Source organism: Hippocampus guttulatus, chromosome 8, assembly GCF_054856545.1.
Source record: "Hippocampus guttulatus isolate MCC_2025c chromosome 8, RoL_Hgut_1.0, whole genome shotgun sequence".
NCBI lineage: Eukaryota > Metazoa > Chordata > Actinopteri > Syngnathiformes > Syngnathidae > Hippocampus > Hippocampus guttulatus.
The window spans coordinates 2,908,479-2,928,900 of NC_141268.1; the positions used below are offsets into that span (position 1 = coordinate 2,908,479).

General features: G+C 41.4%; 1 protein-coding gene across 1 annotated transcript in view; it reads right to left on the reverse strand.

The window, feature by feature from the left end:
• nucks1a (nuclear casein kinase and cyclin-dependent kinase substrate 1a) overlaps positions 1 to 20,422 on the reverse strand; it is a 54,447-nt gene that overhangs the window by 27,239 nt on the left and 6,786 nt on the right. Inside the window, exons 2-5 of the mRNA XM_086117609.1 lie at positions 5,814 to 5,863; positions 2,694 to 2,784; positions 839 to 885; positions 377 to 526 (exon numbers count right to left, since the gene is read on the reverse strand). Coding sequence (XP_085973735.1) covers positions 377 to 526; positions 839 to 885; positions 2,694 to 2,784; positions 5,814 to 5,863 — 338 coding nt within the window. The remainder of the gene's footprint in view (positions 1 to 376; positions 527 to 838; positions 886 to 2,693; positions 2,785 to 5,813; positions 5,864 to 20,422) is intronic.

The window sequence follows — 20,422 nt, forward strand, 5'->3', positions numbered from 1 at the left end:
GGCCTTCCTCGTCTGGTGTCGCCTCTATGGTCTGCAAAGTACAGCCGCTCTGCCGGCTATTATCTCAGAAAACAAACTGTGGATTTGTGAAAGTTGGCGAAAAAAGGCAGAGGAGACTCCGTGATTAGTAAGTCTTGCCTCGTGTGAGTAAGCGGTGTAGAGTTGTTAAAAACGAACGAAAATGACAAAAAGTCTACACTACAGCGTGCATCACCAAGGCGCCTCTTTGCGTTGGCGCCATCTTGTCTGTTTTGAAGTCATGGTAACGGAAAGTGATTCTCATAAATATGAATGCTTGTCAGAGCAGTCAGTCACATACAGATGACACACAAAAGTAAAGCTTTTAATTCAATTCAATCCTATTCATATATGTTACCTGTGGTCCGTTTTCTTTTCGGTGTCCTTCTGCTGGGCTTCTCTATCTTGGGTTTCTTTCCTCTTTTGATTTTTTTTTCTTCATAGTCACTTCCTCCATCTTCCTCTTCCTCGCCAAAGTCATTCTCTTCGTCGTCACTACCAAGGTCATCTGTAAGAACATTGAAGTCCATATGCAGCTCTCCCTGTGACAGTTTGTTACTGCTTTGCAAATACCTAAGCGATAGGTGTCAAACTCAGGTCCTGGAGGGCCGCTGTCCTGCAAGTTTTCCAAGTCTCCCTGTTGCAACACACCTAATTCAAATGAACAGGTTCAATGTCAGGCTTCCGCAGAGCTTGCTGATGATCTGATCATTTGAATCAGGTGTGTTGCAACAGGGAGACTTGGAAAACATGCCGGACAGCGGCCCTCCAGGACCTGAGTTTGACACCCCTGACCTAAGCAAAGCTTAGCTGGACTTACCAGCAGAATCATTTTTGGATTTGGAGAGTTTGTCCTCAGAGTCCTCACTGAAACCAAGAATCAAGGTGGGGGGGGGGGGGGGGGGGGGGGGGGGGGTCAAGATGTATGTGTGAATTAAAATCATCAACAACTTGGTAATTAAGCATTTTTAAATGATAATACATTCACTTGAATTACTCTGCCAAGTTGATGCAATGGAGGCAAATTATCATTGATCCTTATTTAACAATTATAGCATTGATTTGGGTCAAACTATTGAGCTTTGCAAAAAGGTTCCCATGAAAGACCATTTTGAACTGTGAAGTAAAAGGGGAAAATATCTCAAAGTGACAAAACGTAACAATATGGTTTGTGTAATACGAAACAATATAATGCGTGCATCCATAGAGACAGACTGACAGACAGACGCATGCATGCACACGGGATGCCTGGATCTGATCACATGATCAGAAATCGGGCCCAATCACATGATGTTCAACTGAACTGGGATTCCGGCATAAAGATCGGTTTTAAAGATCACAAAGTGACCAAATAATCCAAAGATTAAACATTACATGCCAGTTTAAACATTATGTGCTTGGTAGGGCTGGGTGATTATGGCGGAAAAATGTTTTGCAATTTAAAGGGATCATCCGGCCAGGATGGTCCATTTTTCATAAAGAAGCTCAAATGATTTTTTTTTTAATGAAACCAGAAATTTGATATTAGCTTGCATTTTCAATTCAAAATCAATGAAAAACCCACGGCTTTAAAACCACCCCCTGGAAATGAGCAAAATCATTGTAAATACATCGCTCATGTGAAAATAACGGATCAATCGGCCCCAAAATATACCGTATTTTCATGACCGTCAGGCGCACTAACACCTTAAATTTTCTCTGAAATGGACAGGGTGCAGAATAATGTGCACACCGAGTTCCAAAATCTGTGACTTCGACGAACGCTTCGCCTGCCGACACGCTGCTTATAAAGAGGAAAGGCAGACGTGACTTAGGACAGCTTGCGCTGGTTGAAGGGGAAGGGTAGGCGTGAAAGAGGACGCTAAAGACATGCCCCCAGGAGGTGTATATAAAGTGCTGTGAAAAAGTATTTGCCCCAATCGGATTTGTTCTTTGCAAATTTGTCACACAAAGATTTCAGTTCATCAAACCAATTTTAATATCACACTGACACAACCCAAGGAAATACAAAATCCAGTTTCTAAATACCTTTCATTTATTTAAACATACAAAAAAAAAAATCAGAAACTAGCTGTCCCGATGCGAAAAAGTAATTGTAATTGTAACCTAATACTGTAATGGGTTGCGCCACCCTTGGCAGGAATAACTGAAATCAAGCGTTTGTGGTAATTTGGCGATGAGTCTTTCACAACGCTGTGGAGTAATTTTGGCCCACTGTTCTTTGCTGAATTGCTTCAACTCCGCCATATTGGAGGTTTTCTAGCATGAACTGCCCATTTAAGGTCACACCACAGCATCTCAATTGGATTCAAATCCAGCAGAATTCATTGTCCCCATATATCGCAGCAGGTTTTTATGCTCCTGAGGTAGCAAAGGAGATCATCACACTGATGCACTGGAGTGAGCTAAAGCAGTGGTCCTCAACCTTTCTTGCTCCACGGACTGGTTTAATGTACGTGGTTGGCGCTGACCTTGCCTCACATACACAATAAATGGGCTGATTAATTGCGCATTCAACGTGGCCTGTGGCCATACTACTACTACTATGAGAACACCCGATCTCAGAAAGGGCCAAAAGAGTTGAGGGTGGGATGGATCAACCAACATAAAATATTGCATAAACCTGTCGTAAAGCATTCCACAAAAACATTTATCCAGCCCCAATTCGTACTTACCTTTCATCCTGTGAATTCTTTGAGCTCTTGTGCTTCAGCTCTCGGTGTGCAGGACGGACCTTCTTGGGTTTAGAGTCACCATATTCTTCATCTACAGAGAAACAACATATATGATCAAAATCTATATAATTAGATTCCATATCCATCTATTCCGCTTATCCTCACTAGGGTTGGGCGCTCACATTTACATCGAAGGACAACTCAGAGCAGGGGTACCCAACTTTTTTTGACCAAAGATTGACTTGTCGATCAACCAATGTCTCGTAATCGACCTGCTACCGCACATGCGCGCATACGCACGCACTTACACACGCATGCCATGATGAGCACCAGCCATAACGGCCCCTAAGATGAACAAAATTGAAAAATAAAGTAGACAGAGTTTGTGGTTTTGTGAAAAGTAAATCACTGCCTACCTTTCTCGAGACCTGATGCGGAGGCATGGGACGCACTTTTGCAGGATGTTAACGATTGTAGCTCACATGTACCGTTTAAAAATGTTTCTCCTGGCACTCCAGATTTCAATTCTTTGCCAGTGCCCTCAGTGAATTGGACAGGAAATAAAGTTTAAATAGGAATAATAATAAAAAAAGATGTACTGTATTGCAACAGCTCTGATCGCAGGCTGCAATTGCAGACTGCTGACCACTGACAACTTCCAGTGATGCAGGCCATGTTAAGGGTTACCTGCTTTTAAAAGTTTTTTTAGTTCCGTAATTTCCGGATGATAAGCCGCGACTTTTGTCACACGCGTTCAATTCTGCGGCTTATTTAATCAAGTGGTCTATATAAAGATTTTTCTACTGAGTCCTCGAGCATAAAAGGTAAGAGTGAGACAAGTTGATATATACGTATCGAGGAAGACGCTATCATCTGTCACGCTGAAAACAACCGCCCATGAGAGGGTGCATTTGACCTGTGTTTTGGGCTATACTGCATCCACCAAGGATTACTATGCCCCCCCCCCCAAAAAAAAACTCCAGAAAGACAGAATCGTGAAAGTTGACACGAAATCGTAGATGGTAGAAAGCCGAATGGAGCAATGGTTGACCGGGTGTTACGGCAAGCTAGGATTTTTTTTTCATCGAAAAAAAAAAGCATTACCCGATGGCAAACAGTGAGTTCTGTGTTGTTGTTGTTTGTTTTTTTAAACCAGCCTTGTTTTTGCTGTTTTACTGCCGTGGTGATGCTGCGTTACAGGCACTATTTGAAAAGAAAAGTTAAGAGATGTTATTAAAACTTTGAAAATGCATTCTGTGTACCGTCTTTCTTTGTAAATATCTCATGTTACAATGTGGGCACTTGCTGCTTATAGACAGGTGCTGCTTGTTTGTGTACAAAATGTTTTTTCCTTCAAAAATGTAGATGGTGCGTCTTATAATCAGGTGCACTCTAAAGTCCGGAAATCATGGTAGTTTTTGTGAAAGTGAGAACGATAGGGTGCAGTGTGCACTAAAATAAAAATACATCAGAACAATAACACGCACACAGACACACAAACGTTTTGGGTTGTTCCCCCCTACACCCCTTGCGATTGACTTGGGACCAGACTGCGAGCTACCAGTCCATTGCGATCGACTTATTGGGTGCCCCTGATTTAGAGTGTTCAATTAACCCAGTGTCTCTCAAATAGAGGGGCGCGCCCCGAGGCTCCGTCAAGGGGGGCGTGTTTGACCTCGGGGAACATGCTTTTTTATTTTTTTATTTTATTGATTAATTTTTTTTACTGTCCTAGAATGAAGTGCAGTGGCACCTCTACTACATTAGGGGACAGTGGCGCTCTCATTGGCAGAGTTTGCGCAGGGAGAATTTGAAGGGAGGAAATATGGCCGGGCGTATGTAGCGCTTGGCTTCACTGTGTGACTATGGTGGCAGACAGGGAAAGATCGGTGTGTTTACTGTGTCCAAAAACGGTAACGGACAGTATGAAGCCAAATAAATTAAGGCGTCACTTAAAAGACATTACACCCCAATCACGCTGATAAGCCGCTTGAGTTTTTTTCAGCGAAAACGTGCCAAATATTGCCAACAATCATCCCGCTTTGTGACTGCTATTTCAATTAACTAAAATACAGGTCCCGGCGACACATTGAGCAGGAGCCGAGAGTTGCTGTGTCCTGCTTCAAACCTCGCTTCGAAAAGCAGTGCATTGCAAATGTGCTCATTGTAGCCATTAATTCAGACATCATCTTTGATTAAAAAAATAATAATATTCATTCATTCATTCATCTTCCGAACCGCTTGATCCTCACTAGGGTCGCGGGGGGTGCTGGAGCCTATCCCAGCTGTCTCCGGGCAGTAGGCAGGGGACACCCTGAATCGGTTGCCATCCAATCGCAGGGCACACAGAAACGAACAACCATCCACGCTCACACTCACACCTAGGGACAATTTAGAGTGTTCAATCAGCCAGCCTGCCACGCATGTTTTTGGAATGTGGGAGGAAACCGGAGTACCCGGAGAAAACCCACGCAGGCCCGGGGAGAACATGCAAACTCCACACAGGGAGGCCGGAGCTGGAATCGAACCCGGTACCTCTGCACTGTGAAGCCGACGTGCTAACCACTGGATACCGGGCCGCCTAAAATAATAATAATGTGCACAAATTATTTTATATATTTTTGTTTTGCAGGTTAAAGTTTTTTTAAATATTGTGCTCCTGAGTTAATGTTGGTGATCAGTTTGAATGCATTATTATTTATTGATTTGATGTAATTTTATTTTTCAGTATCATATGGTTTGACATGGTCAGTCAAAAAAAATTTCCAGTTTAATTAAGGATTTAATTTAATTTTCCAATTTCAGATTCACTTTAAATCTTTTCTGTTACAGTTAATAAAGCTATTCTTTGTTGTAAATTGGTCCATATTTCTTTTTTTATTCTCTTATAGGTTAATAAGAATATAGTGTTATGCAGAGATGTACTTATAACAATTTTATAGGCAAATGATACTATTTATAGTCGCGTGGGAGGGGGGGGGCACAAGATGTTTTCTTCTTACTAGGGAGGGCATGACAGACAATAATTGAGAAGCACTGAATTAACCCATGAAACACACACACACACACACCAATCGACAAAAAATAAATAAATAAAACAACAGCAAGAAAAACCCTTACCTGCATCATCAGACTCGTTGAATTGTGAGTAGTTCACTACTTTTCTGTTCCTGTAAGGAAGAAAAGAAAAATAAAATTTTACTCTGCTCTCCACCTTGCATAAGTCTTGTCTCATGTGTTAAATGGGGTCCAGGATAAAAGCATCTGCTCAGGCAGTCGTTCTCAAATAGTGGGCCACATGTTGTAATTGCACATCCACTACAGCAGGTGGCAGTGGCACCCTCATTGTCAGAGAGTGCACAGGGGGTATTGGGTCTACTGTCGCTTTGGTTTTTTGTTTGTTTGTTTGTTGCACATAGCAGGCGATATGAAGTGCAGTAAACAAATCCTCAAGAGACAAGATGAAAAGAAAGGCGGAGAGAGATGAACAGAAAGTCCCCCGACAGCTAAGACAAGGAAATATGACGAAGCGTATGTAGCACTTGGCTTCACTGTGACGACAGTGGGAGATGACAAGCAAAGACTAGTGTGTCAACTGTGTCGAAAAATGCTGGCCACAGAGAGCTTGAACCCAAATAAATGAAGGCAGCACTTAAGGACATTACACCTCAATCACGCTGATAAGCCGCTGGTAAAGGTGTGCACTGCAAAGTTATTGAGACATTGACATTTTTTGTTGTGGTGTCCCCACTTTTGTTTCAATTAATTGTTTGAGATGAGGGACTCACCAGTGCAGGCTTCCACTTGAATATCTTACTTTCATGACATCACTGTTGCGCAAACCTTTTACATTTTCCATAAATGTCACCTGAAAGCCAATCATCCCTAAGTTTTGATGAGTAGTGTCTATTTCTCTCCTCAGCTGAGCAGAGGGGGGAGGGATGAGCAGTTCAACAAGTGGGAGGAGGAGAGGGAGGCAAGAGAGACCAATTGCCTAAACTCCAGCATACACAGATACCTTTTTGCGATGTTGATTAATATACTGTACATTATCCTAAAAACAACAACAACAAAAAAAAATGGTGCCAGCAGGTACTAGTTTGCCTTCAAGAACAACATGGGTAGTAGTCTGTGATGGGACACTAAATTACTCAGATGTGTACCAGAAGACTGTTCACATTACAAGATTGATTTTAACTGAACACGTGTTTCTTGATTTTTCAGATATTGTATTTTTTTTAAACGCATTTTGTGTTCTATGGGGAAAAAATATTAATATGTACTCAAATATGTTAAAAAATACATTATGGAGCTGTAATTTTAATACCGCAATATTTTTGCTCATGGTTATCATACCTTCAGAATCTAATACCTTGCCATGCCTAATCCCATTCAACCCGGATGGAAGGTAAGCAAGTGAACCACTCTGCAAGTCAATGGCAAATAATGCACCTGAATGAACATGGTGAGGAAAAAAGAAAACCTTTACAAGAGTTGCGAGCAGCTATTAAGGGCGATCACAACCCGGACCACTTTAGGGAATTGGCACAAAGGAAGTGTATTTTTATTTATGTATGTATTTATTGGCACAGTAAACCTGAAATGTGGATTTTTAAATGTATTTTTGGCAAGGGATTCAGGGATTTCAGCATCTAAGGTCTATATCAGTGGTAGCCAACCGGTGGCTTGCGAGCCGCATGCGGCTCTTTGGCTGGTTGAATGCGGCTCCTGGGCTTGTACATGACAAGTATCGAAAATGCCTCAGCAGTGGCGCTGCCATTCAAAAAACGAAACAAAGAATAGCAGAATTTACGATGTCAGCCTATCATCAATCCCGTTACTTGATAGACATACAGGGCAACCAGTCAGATGACAACTGAATTTCGATCTTTTGGTCATCGCTCATGAGCAAACAATGGTGCTAAGCGCTAAGCTAGTTAGCAAATTAAGTCTGATTTTAAGGCCGGGGTGCCCAATACGTCGGTCGTGATTGACCGGGCGCCAGCAGATTGGTCCTAAATTGACCGCGAGGGGTGGGAGGAGGAAATGGCGGGAAAAAAAGATTTGTGTGTCTCTGTGTTTCGGTCATGTTACGGCTGTACCTCATCGTGGCGTGCGTGCGCGTGTGTGTCTGTATATGCTTGCACGTGAGACCCGATCGCGGGAGGTTGGTCGCTTCAAAAGTCGATCTTCGGTCAAAAACATTTTGCCCTATGTGGCAAACTGACCCGAGTAGTAAGTAACCACTGCAACTCCCATGTAGACAGGATTGTTCAAGAGAAGGAATGCCAGAAGTCCCTGCACTAAGGCGTGAAGCAACATGCATAGTAAAAGAAAGACATTATTATATTTTTGTTTGTGGACTTTGTTAAACTGAGATGTGTGTGTGTGAGACAGTGTACACAATATTCATTGTTGAAAATGACTGGCCTGTGGTCATTGTCATGGTGTGTGACATTTACAATCAATCTCGTTGAGCAGAGGTCTGTGTGTGTGTGTGTGTGTGTGTGTGTGTGTGTGTGTGTGTGTGTGTGTGTGTGTGTGTGTGTGTGTGTGCATGCGAGAGGAAGGGATGGGGTGATGTTTATGTGTGCCCATGTGTATGATGTGGCTCTTTGCAGTCACACAGTCCAAAAAATTGGCTTAGTCTCTGACTGGTTGGCCAACCTTGGTCATCAAAGGTTTCAGAGGATCTGGAGAAATCACTGCGTATAAGCAGCAATGCCGAAAACAAACATCGAATGGCCATGACCTTTGTACAGCTGAAGCTGTACATCAACCATGAATGGAAAAGAATTTCACCTACAAAGTTTCAACTATTAGATTCCTCAGTTTCCAAAAGTTAATTGAAGAGTCCAAAAAAGGCCTGATAGGACTCCTCCGTTAGCTCGACGGCAAACCTTACCACCGGTGTACATCGGCGGGTCTGGGGGTTGCCGCCACGACAAGCACCAACCACCTCACGGCCACAACTCCGATGAGCTGCCTGAACAATAGACGCGCGGAACATGAGCAAAGCTCTGCCAAAGGCGGGAATTGAAACTCTTTGTCACAGGGGATCTGCCAGATGCTCCCATCAAACTCTCACAATACATTTGGGTCTGCCAGGTCAGACTGGCATCTTCCCCCAGCATCATAGGCAACTCACCACCTCTTCACCCGAGTGGCCAAAACATGTGGCCGCAAATCCGATAATACAAACACAACGTGGATCATTAAACTGCGGCCAAGTGTCCTGGTGCCAAGTCCACACATAGACACCTTAATGAACATAGCATGTTTTTTTTTTCTGCGTTCAAAGTTGCGTGGCGGCCACCTTCAGCTAATTCTGTGCCGCCCCCAGCCAGACCGATTAATCTCGCTGAATGCAACGTAAAGCTCCAGCTGTGCTGATTAAGCAATGGATGTCCCTCTGCAGTTGCAGTGTTGCACCATGATGGAGGCGCTATATCAACAGTAGTGCAGCAGAAACACCTGAGGCAACACAGAAGAAACAGATTGAATCATGGTTTGTTTTTCCAGCTAGTCTGTGCTGTTTTTTTTTGTTTTGCATCCAAGCATGTCATGTTTATTAAAAATAAGTTTCCTTTGTGTCAAAGTAACATTTATGATTTTTAGCATTGCGGATATGGCAGGGAAAATCAGCCACTTTTTGGAAAGGCGACCCCGCAAGGAGGAAAGTCAAGCGCCCAGGTCAGACAGAGAAGAGAAATTAACATAACGTGTAGTTAAAAGGTAATAGATCATGATGGTGACAACATGCTGGAAATGTGGCGTGAAACCCTGGTGATAAGGAGGGTCAGAAGTCAGGACAGGATGAATCGGTGAGGCGAGGGTACATAAATCCGTTTACAATTGGAAGCAATGCAAAGCAAACGTGTAAGTAATTAAAACATTTTCTTTTATTCCTCTTTGCATATCCTCTCAAAAACAAACGAGCCAGTGGCTTTGACAATCAATGGCTAAGTCAATTTACCTGGTTCAGGCATACTGAGGAAGGCATGCACTGTAATTTATGCCAAAAGCACTGTGCCCCAACACAGCCTTGTGAGACAGCCATCAACCAACTACAGACAGGAACGGAATCTTGACGACTTGCACCCCGCAAGAGCCAGACAAGGGCACGGAAAATCCTACTGGAGCCCCCACACCTTGCCCACTGCCTCTTCCAGGTACTCCCCTCAGATGGGCGCTATCGAACGTTGCGCGCCACATTCAGTAGATATTCAAACAGCTTCTTCCCTCTCGCCATTAACTCCCTAAACAGTATTTCAAATCTATAGTGGCTCTTTGCATTGTTGCACACCCTGTGGGACAGTATTACCACACTGATCACTGTTCTTGATTGTAAAGTGTCCTTGAGTGTTTTGAAAGGCGCTTATAAATAAAATTATTATTAAAATTATTATAGCCCGGTTCCAGCCTAGCCCGATCCAGTTCTAGACACACACACACACTCACACACTCCATACATATACATGTCGTTTGACGTGTCAGCGCCATCATGAACTAATGCACGTCAACTTCGCTCTACTTCAAAAAGTGACAACCTACAAAGTGCACAAAGTTAATGCCTTCCATTCACCCATTTACAGAATGGCACCAGAAACAACAAATGTAGCTTTTAAATACACGTTTACTCCCACATTCAGAATATTTCAACATTTATCACATTTACAGTGTGCCACTCAGTATTAATGTAAAAAAATAACATTCATTCTTCTGAAGATCTGAATTGTATCGATATCAGGGCCAGAGTGGAAGTCCTTTTCAGCCCTGGAGTTTCGGGCTTAAGACTGGCTCTTTGAAGTTCTCTTTTTAAATGAAGATACAATTGTTCAGTTTTTAGTGTATATATCTAAAATAGATGACCTTATTTTCTGGACAACAGAGCGTATTGGATAATAAGCCACGCCCGCCTTGGGTAGATTTTCTTTTTTTGTTTTTCATATACCTGCCACAGATATTTACAGTAAAGTTTGAAATTATATACAAAGAAAGGTTTTGCGGTGCAAACTTTTTATTTCCATACCTTGTTTCCGAATAATGCCCGTAACACCTCAGAAATTTTTCTCTAACATAACAGTTTTAAATTCAACCGTCTCACGTTCACTGGAACCACTGAAGCCATCTTCCATGTCGGAGTTGAAAAGCCTCAGAGAGTCTGTCAAACACATTATGGAGGAACACCGTAAACATGTGTAGTTTTCCTCTTGAGACACATATACTGCTGAAGTTGTTCTTGTTACATAGCAGTCCAGCCTTTCGAAATCCGTTGGTGATCGTAGATTCTTTCTCAATCTAAAATCCACTGGCAGACCTCAGAAAAGGAGGATCTTCACATGTGGACAGTTCTTGTGGAAGTTTTCTCACTGCTGGTCATCTAGGCTTCTCACTCACTTTATATGCACGTGTAAATGGTTTCAAAATTCATGTCTTTATAAATCTAGTTTAATCTTAAAGTGCATTCCTATATTTTTCAATAGCAATTACTTGTTAAAGTTTTGTGCCTTTGTACAATCAGTGGGATCAGTTGCAATGCATATATGTGAATGATAAAAGTAAATTGCACATTTGTCTAAGGAAATCTACAGTGCTTCATGAAATGTTTTGTAAAAGATATGTTCATTAAATGTCAACATTTTCCTAATGTTCGTGTGCTTCTTTAGACCAAAACAAAGGAAAGACATATTATTTTGGTTATTTATAGCAGAGTATGGCATAATTTTAATGGTCTGGCCCACTTGACATCTACCGAGGCCGTATGTGGCCCACAATGTGAAATGAGTTTGACATCCCTGTTGTACGCTAAACTCGTGTCATTTCCTTTTTTTTAAAATTATAATTAAAAAAATGATTCATAATTTAGCCCCACCATTAAATACGCCCCAGGGTTCAGAGGGCATGAAAAAAATAATGGCTTATTATCCAACAAAATTCTACAATTCTCTCTAACAATAATCATATTGCATTTGATTGAAGTTGAAGATGTAATTTACAACTGAATGTGCTTCGAAAATCACGATCAGCATTTATTTGAACAAGTTTGAGACCATAAATAGTTAAAATGGAAAAAAGGCAAAAAGGGACCAATAGGAATATATATATAACATGGGAGAAGACACTTTCCAATCAACAAGGCTCATTTACAGAGCGCGCTAACCCAACAAGATAAAGGCAGCTAACACTACTTAGCCGACTGACGAAATGGAAGAAAAATTAAAGATGTTGGCCAGTATATGTTACGATAGCGATATATATTCAGGTATTTTATAAAAATTATACAACACACGATGACTTCTTAGCTTTTCACAATTGATTTTGAAGTGACAAACAGATCTGTATGAAATGATTAATGCATCCAGGTGAGACACGCCGCTTTGACGCCGTTTAGTGAGACCTCTGTGAAGTGTACTCAGTCACCCAAGCAATTTTAATTCTGGTCTTTCACGATGATATTACATCACCTAAGCAATGAGCACGTATTCTCCAACTTTCCCTCTGTTAATTACTCCTCACAACCCCTTTGTGAGAACATTACGTGTAAGAAGTGTAGTTTATTTGCCGCCATGGAATCAAGATGACGGAGTCTGTGAATTGCCGAGTTAGGAGTGAAACCAGAACGTGTTTAGTGGTCAATAGTAGCCAGCTGAAGCTCTTGCTGAACTTGCTATCGCTAGCTGCTGCGTCGTCTCGCCTCGATACAGTACTGTCAAGTGTCTAGCTGCAGGGGACATAAGCAGCCCATCAAAACATTTTGGGACATCTCAAACGTTTAATTATCGGAAAACCTTACGAAAAAATGTCTGTGATTCTCAGTTTTGCTTTTATTTGTCTGCTATGCTATAAAACTGCTATGCATATAGAGTAAATATTCCCATCCCTGGAATTCTATGAAAAGGAATATCCTTCACCCGTAATAAAAACCTATGCATTAACATTTTGACTATGATATTACGTGTTACCGGAACTTGCGTAAGCGGAAATTCCACTACCCGTAACCCGGATGGAGGCATAATGCCGCGGGAGCTTAAATACACGCAACGCCCACCCGATGCGACGGAAAAGACAACGCTGAGACAAGCTTTCACTTCGCGTTTTTCGATCATCAGATTCTAAACGACGACGTGTAAGTAAGTTTTTATTGCCATGCGTTTTACTGTAATTGTGAATGATTTTAACTTTATTCACTTACATCCTGTAGAACACGGCACTAGCTTAAAAAACAGCACCCACTCGACACGACCGAAGAAACGTGTTCGCTTCGTCGTTTTCATTCATCAGATTCGAAACGAAGACGTGTAAGTGACTTTTTATTGCCGTGCGTTTTACTGTAATTGCGAAAGATTTTAACTTTATTCACTTACGTCGTGTAGATCACAGCATCGAAACGTAGAAGAACTGTAATGACTGGAGCGGAGCGATTGAAATGCATCCGTTTGAGCGAGGCTAGACACAAAGTTAAAAACATCCAGCAGACACTTGGAGTCGGAAAGACGCAAATCTACGAAACTTTAAAAAACAAGGCATCGATTCAACTCCTGATGACAAGCCACCATCCAGCAAGAAAGCAATGCAAATGGCAACACAAATCCTTCAGTATGCAAAAGAATTACCAGATATCGTTGATCAACGGGACAGTTACTTGCAACTAGCAAGAAAACTGTATGACACGCAGGCAAACATCGTCATAAACCAAAGAATGCATCCAACAAAACAATCCAAAATACATATTTTTTTCCCAAGACAGAAAAAAAATAAACATTAAAATACGTATGTACGTATTTTACGTTTTATGTATTTTACTGTTGTGATTTTTTTTGGATACACCTGTATTGCAGTTTTTGTTATATAAACAGTTTTTGGACAGTATATTTTTGTATTTTATTGATTGTGTTGTTCCACGTGCATTTTGTCAACATACTTGCAGACATGTGTAAAAGACATGTACCATGCTCATTTCCCAAATGAGGAATTTCTGTTATCAGGACAAATTGGACAGCGCAAACACGAGTCCGTACTAGAGAATATTTACTGTACTGTATCGTAATGCAAGCGTACCCTGCAGGCCTTGAGGGCATATTTTTTGTCAGAGAAAATAGTTAATAATTACAGGTTTGTTTATAGTTTATTCTTTTCCAACACAGTAGTGTTTGTTATTTGGAGTCACCCACCTCATTGTTTATTTTAATTGACTCTAAAATTTAATTTTGCACTGTAGGTCTGTTATATACGGTGACTATATCTTATGATTCACTTTCCTGTATAGTTGTTCAAAGGTGGTGGGCATAAGATTGAAAGGTGAAAGCTTTCAGCCCATTAAGTCAAGTCAAGTCAACTGTATTTATAGAGCACTTCCAAACAGCCATCGCTGCATACAAAGTGCTGTACATGGAGCAATTTAACATGCACAATAAACAGTAAGACAAATCGGTAATAAAGGCGGTAGAAAGCACCAAACAGTAAAACCAAGAACAAATCTAAGTCATGCTGAGTCGAATGCCAAAGAATACAAGTGAGTTTTGAGGAGGGTTTTGAAGATGGGCAGCGAGGAGGCTTGCCGAATGTTCAGTGGGAGGTCATTCCAGAGAGAGGGACAGCAACAGAAAAGGCTCGATCCCCTCTGAGCCTGAGTTTAGTTCTTGGTACTTCTAGTAATGTCTGGTCCACAGACCTGAGGCGCCGGGCAGGTGTGTAGGGGCGGATGAGCTCAGAGAGGTAAGGTGGCGCGAGATTATTCAGAGATTTGAAAACAAATAAGAGGATCTTGAAAATAACTCTACAATGTATGGGGAGCCAGTGAAGGGATGCCAGAGTAGGAGTTATGTGCTCCCTCTTACGAGTACCAGTCAAGAGCTGAGCAGCGGCATTCTGGACCAGCTGAAGGCGCTTAATGGAGGACTGGCGGACTCCAAAGTAAAGGGCATTGCAGTAATCGAGCCGGGATGTGACAAAGGCATGAATTACTGTCTCAAAGTGTTCATGTGAGAGGAGAGGTTTTATTTTGGCCTGCTGGTTAAGGTGAAAGAAGCTGGATTTGACAACGGCACCAATTTGCCGATCAAGTTTGAAATCACTGTCCAGTTTAAGGCCCAAGTTTGAGACTGTTGACTTAAGATAAGGAGACAGGGGGCCCAAGTCTACAGGATGGGATGTACAAGGGCCACTGGGACCAAACAATATCACCTCTGTCTTCTTTTCATTGAATTTCAAGAAATTTTGTGCCATCCCGGTTTTGATTTCTTCCAGACAGGATAGGAGTGGCCTTAATGAGAAGGCGTCTTTCTTGCTCAGTGGGACATAGATCTGGCAGTCATCTGCATAGCAGTGGAAGGGAATACCATGTTTCCTTAAGATGGAACCCAATGGGAGCAGATACAGCGAGAACAGCAGAGGCCCCAGAATTGAGCCCTGAACACATGACAGGGGAGCAGTGCGTGTCAGAGCAGCCAAGGCTGACACAAAAGGTTCTGTCAGCTAAATAGGACCTAAACCACAAATCAAGCTGTACTTGACCTATTCATTTCAAGCAGCTTTTAGCAGTTAAATGATGATAGCATGGTAACAGAAAAAAATGACAAGATAAAATTTTAGCAATCATCTTTGTGATGTGTATCATAATATAGCACCGGACGGACCTAATGGGCTGTGCATACTAGTCCAAAACATCCAAATTACCCAATCCAGGCCTGGTAAACATTCATTTCGGTTTTATTTCGTTTCATTTTTAGATTTTTTTTTAAAGAAATAATGTACCGCATTTTCCGCACTAAAAGATGCACTGGATTATGAGGCGCACCTTCAATGAATGGCTATATTGTAAATTTTTTTCCATACATTAGACGCTTTGCATTAAAAGGCGCAATCTACAATGCCTCCACAAGATGGTGCTACGCTCCTTCCATTCAACTCGAGAGGCGTTCATGAACGCCTCTGAAAAATGTAAATTAACCATTACTGTACTTAAATGAAACTACGAAAATTGAAAATAATGCATCAAAACAGAAAATCAAGCGAGGAAATCACAAAATAAATTCTATATCCCCACTACAGAATTTATTTTGTGATTTCCTCGCTTGATTTTCTTCGTGGTTTCATTGAAGTAAGAATTAATTTGTTTTTCGGAGGCGGCCATGAACGCCTCTCGAGTGGAACGGAAGAAGGCACAGAACGGACAAAGACGTACAGTACCTGTATTTGCTGAGACTGTGAAAACCATTAACAAAGTCTGTGTTTAAAAAAATAATAAAACCGCAACCACAGTTCTCCCTTTTTCAAAAAATACAGGTGCGTCTGTCTGTCTCCATGCCTTCTTTTCTTCCGGTCAACTTGAGAGGCATTCATGACCGCCTCCGAAAAACGCATTGGCATTTCCTTCATCGTAGCTCCAAGAGTACGATCAGATAAGATTAAAAAAAACCTTTAATAGTCTCACAATGGAGAAATTCCCACTTCACAGCAGCAAAGTTATGAGAGGAAGAAGTAGAAGAACAAAATAAATAGGAGCTGCTGGAAAGGCAGCCACTCTCGCGGCGCCATCTTTAAGTCAAAATAACACAAGATGTCAGTCGTAGCTATTTATTCCATTGTTGTGTATTCACAAATGACGAAATTACAATATAAATTCTGTAGGAGGGGGGCTATAGAATTTATTTTGTGATATCCTCGCTTGCTTTTCAGTTTTGATGTATTATTTTCAATTTTTGTAGTTTCATTGAAGTAATCATTAGTTTATGTTTTTCGGAGGCGGCCTTGAACGCCTCTCGAGTCGAACGGAAGAAGGCACAGAGACAGACAAAGACGTACCTGTATTTGTTGAGACTGTTTTAAAAAATTAACACCACAGCTCTCCTTTTTTTCGGAGCTGCAACACAAACTTATTTAATAAAGCAGCGACACAGTTTACTGAACCAACAGCAAGTTATAATATTGGAAGCATGTCTCCAGGAAGGAGCCATCTTGGAATCGACGTATTACCGTAATGACCATACAAAAGACGCACTGGATTTTAAGGCGCTCGGTGAGCTTTTAAGAAAATGGAAGACCTTTTGGTGCGCCCTATAATGCTGAAAATACGATAACCTGTTGAAATATTATTCATAGTTATTCACTACGGGGAACGACCCTGATTGCATGGATCAATGATCTTCATGCTAAAAATCCCAATTTATGTTTCTATGAAGGATGAGTGTGAGCACAGGTGAACTGGAATTTTCCACCAACCATTACTTCAGCCCAGGGACACCACACACAATCACATACAATCATGGCTTGACATGCAATGCAACTAATAATGTAACAGCAGGGGCAGCTCATTGTGCGTTATCACTTTCATTAACAAACCAATCACAGTTCATTCAGAACAGCAAAGTGAATGTAGCTCAGCCTTGGAGAAAAATTCGACAAAATGTGCATGTACTGTAACATGTATAAGTGTGCATGAGGTATTCATGAGTCAGTGTCCTGTGACCAAACTGAATTTAAAACATCAACATAAATTGATTGAGGAGGAAAGGTGTTGCCAGGGGAGCAGTGTCAACTGAAAAAAAAAATGTGACTGGCCAAGCAGTTGTCTAACACCGTGGAGGGATACCTGACAAAATGCTTGGTCAGGAATTTGGTGGATAAGGCATTATTCCATGATTCAAATGCAAACAAGGTCGTAAAAATGTGCGTTGAAATCCAAACAGGAAATAAGCTCTTAATCGTGAATGGAACTCAGTTTGTTGATTTGCTAATTTGAACATTTGATCAAAAGCTTTCTACTGTATTGGAGTTTCATTTCAATACTCAAAATGGTTTGTGGCATGGAACTGATTGTGTTGGACCTTCAAAGTTGCACTTCCACTAAATGCCATAAAGCACCCCACGACGCAAAATGATTCATTTCGGATTTTAAATACAAACCCAATTCCAATGAAATTTGGAATTTGTGTTAATTCAAAATAAAAACACAATACAATAATTTACAAATCAAATTCAACCTGTACAGGTACTTAACTCATTGAATACCACCCCTTTTCACTGGAGCACCCCCTCAATCCCTCACATTTTACTGAATTTTGACTGATTTGCAAGGCCCACAGAATTTTCTGTTCTATGGCTATATATACATGCAACCTGTCAAAAGAAAGGTGAGACTCTCTTCTTTGAGCAGAAAGTTTCGTTTCTATCTTTCACCGTTCGTTGGCAATCAGCATTAGAAAACTGCTAGTTTTATGGAAAAGGCCGATTTTCTGCAGAAATCCAGAGAAAATTAGCTTTTTGTAAAAGCATGCATTTCAAGTTTTACACTATTTTTTGCTTTTGTGACAGCTCAAATACCTCAATAATGTGTTCCTCCTACAAAAGAACATTACAAATAATGTTTTTGTAGCAAAATAATTTATTTGCACACAACAAAACTATTAAACTATGAACAAAAGTGCAAATTGAACAATGAACGAAAGTGCAGCTGTGGAGAGGATGGTTTTTGGCTTCCATCCAGTTTGTCACCACGTCCAGATGCACGACCTATAAATTATAGAAACATAAAAAGTTGCAAATATATCTTGCTGCAGAGTGAGGTACAATAATTTTATTTACCTTTCTTTCCACCACCAAAGCAAGGAGTCGTCATCTTTTGGCTTCTGGTTGGACAATCTGTAATTCATAGAAGTATGTACAATTACCACTTTTATTTTTCCATTGTTGCTTTCCACTTACATTTCAACATCTCTCACACACACATACATGCTCGCACACTGTTATTTACACCATTCATTCCACGTTGCTCAGCATCCAATTTGAAATGAAATGGAATACGAATTTAACACTAGTGGTTTTAGCAGAGCTGAGCGGACCAAATGTGTCCTGTTTTTTTTGTTTTGTTTTTTTAAAACCTATGGCGACACGCAAGTCAGCACATTTACGGTGCATATTTTCATCCACATCTACGAGACGCATCAACCGTACATAAATGATTAGTTACTGGCAACTTTATAGTCTAGCGGGTGTTCTGCCCACAGTAAAAGTTTCGGGCCATTTCATTAATAGTAATTCTGTTTAGAATATTCATTTAGTTATCGCGGTGCATTGTGGGTAGCAGACGCCATGTTTCATCAGACGAGTCATTACAGAAAGCCTGACCATGGTCGTTGCAACTGGTCCTCCTGAGTTATATTCCTTTCGTTTCACCTTCGAAAGCAATGGCTGTAAGTCTGCTCGTGTTTAGCATTATTTAGAAATATGTTTCGGAGATTGTTTTCCCTCAATTGTCGTCATTGGAAACTCGCTAGCTCAGAGTACTGCTAACGACGTAGCGACGATGCTAAATCGGTGCTAACAAGCTAATTAGCATGCGAAGGTGCTGCGAAAACGCATTATCACATTTTGAGCTGCATTTATGTCCTTTGTTAAACACCTGACGATTTGTGTACACAATATTAATGCATGTTTTAAATCTGTTCATTTCAGTTTTCACTCTACAATTCATTGAGCTGATGTCAAAGTTGTTCACTGTATGCCGTCAAGAAGACCGTAATAAAGGAGCAAGACGCTCAGTTTCCTGGCTCATGAATAAATGAGTTTGGCTTGCTTGTTGACCTGCGTTAACATACTCATAGTATCTAACACGTAGCGATAACAGTACAGCTGGGAATGTAGCGGTGCATAAAAGTGACTGATGAGGCATAAGAAGTGATGAAGTTTTGAATGGGAACTTGTAAGCTAGTCAACAGTTACCTCCTCGTTCCAGCGGCTCTGGCGAGAACTCTCAGCTGCTTTCCGTATTCGTCCGACAGATCGGGATCCAAATCGCTCTCCAATTCATCGTCTTCGCCGTTGTCATTACGAGACGATTCCAGCGAATCGCTGACGTGTGCCCGGCGTCGGCCATGTGAAGCAATGCAGCCTCTTTGCCGTCATCGCTGGAAGTCGCCGGGGAGACGATTTGTGGGCGATGTGCGCCACGGGAGGCACGAAATGCTCTGCCAAGCGATGGTCCCTGACGTGGAGCATGTTCAGCTTCATCAGATGAACTCGAAACTCGGCGTGAGCTATGCGGACCGCGTGTAGCATGCCATGTTTGCGCATGCTGACGTTCGTTTGACGGGCGCTGCTTTCGATTACGTGACCGAAGCGTCATCTTCTCTTCCACACAAACACCATCTCCTTTGTTGATTTGTTTCGAGGACGCTTTTATACCGAAAAAAAAACAATCCTTTTTAGTTAGTTGTTTCTTTTTCTCCATCGTTGCTAGTTGCTAATGTTCCAATCCACTATCCACATACGCCCCTCCTCCACGATACGCCCTTTCTACTACTTCTGCGGTGTGATCCTGGTGGATTTTTGCACCGCTCCCTCCTGATGGCCATTTTTTTGGTATTTAACATTACCGTCAAGCCTAATCCTTTGGTAGAAGTTGCATCAGACTCTCTTGCACCCTCCCCCATGAAAAAACGTGATTGACGTATGAATACGTCATGGGGAGGGAGCGGCTATGCACTAATTGACGTATTTATACGTCAAAGGGTGTAAATGAGTTAGGAAAATGGAAGACTTTTTGGTGCGCCCGATAGTGCGGAAAATACGGTACTTTTTGCAGGGCCCATTAAAAAAAATAAAAGATTTTAAGACTTGACTTTCGACTTGCTTGAACCAAGGAACCCACTTCCTTTTTTTTTTCTTTTTTTTTTTTTTAAATAAAGACAGTGGCCCCAAAATCTTAACTACAGTTTCTATGTTAATTT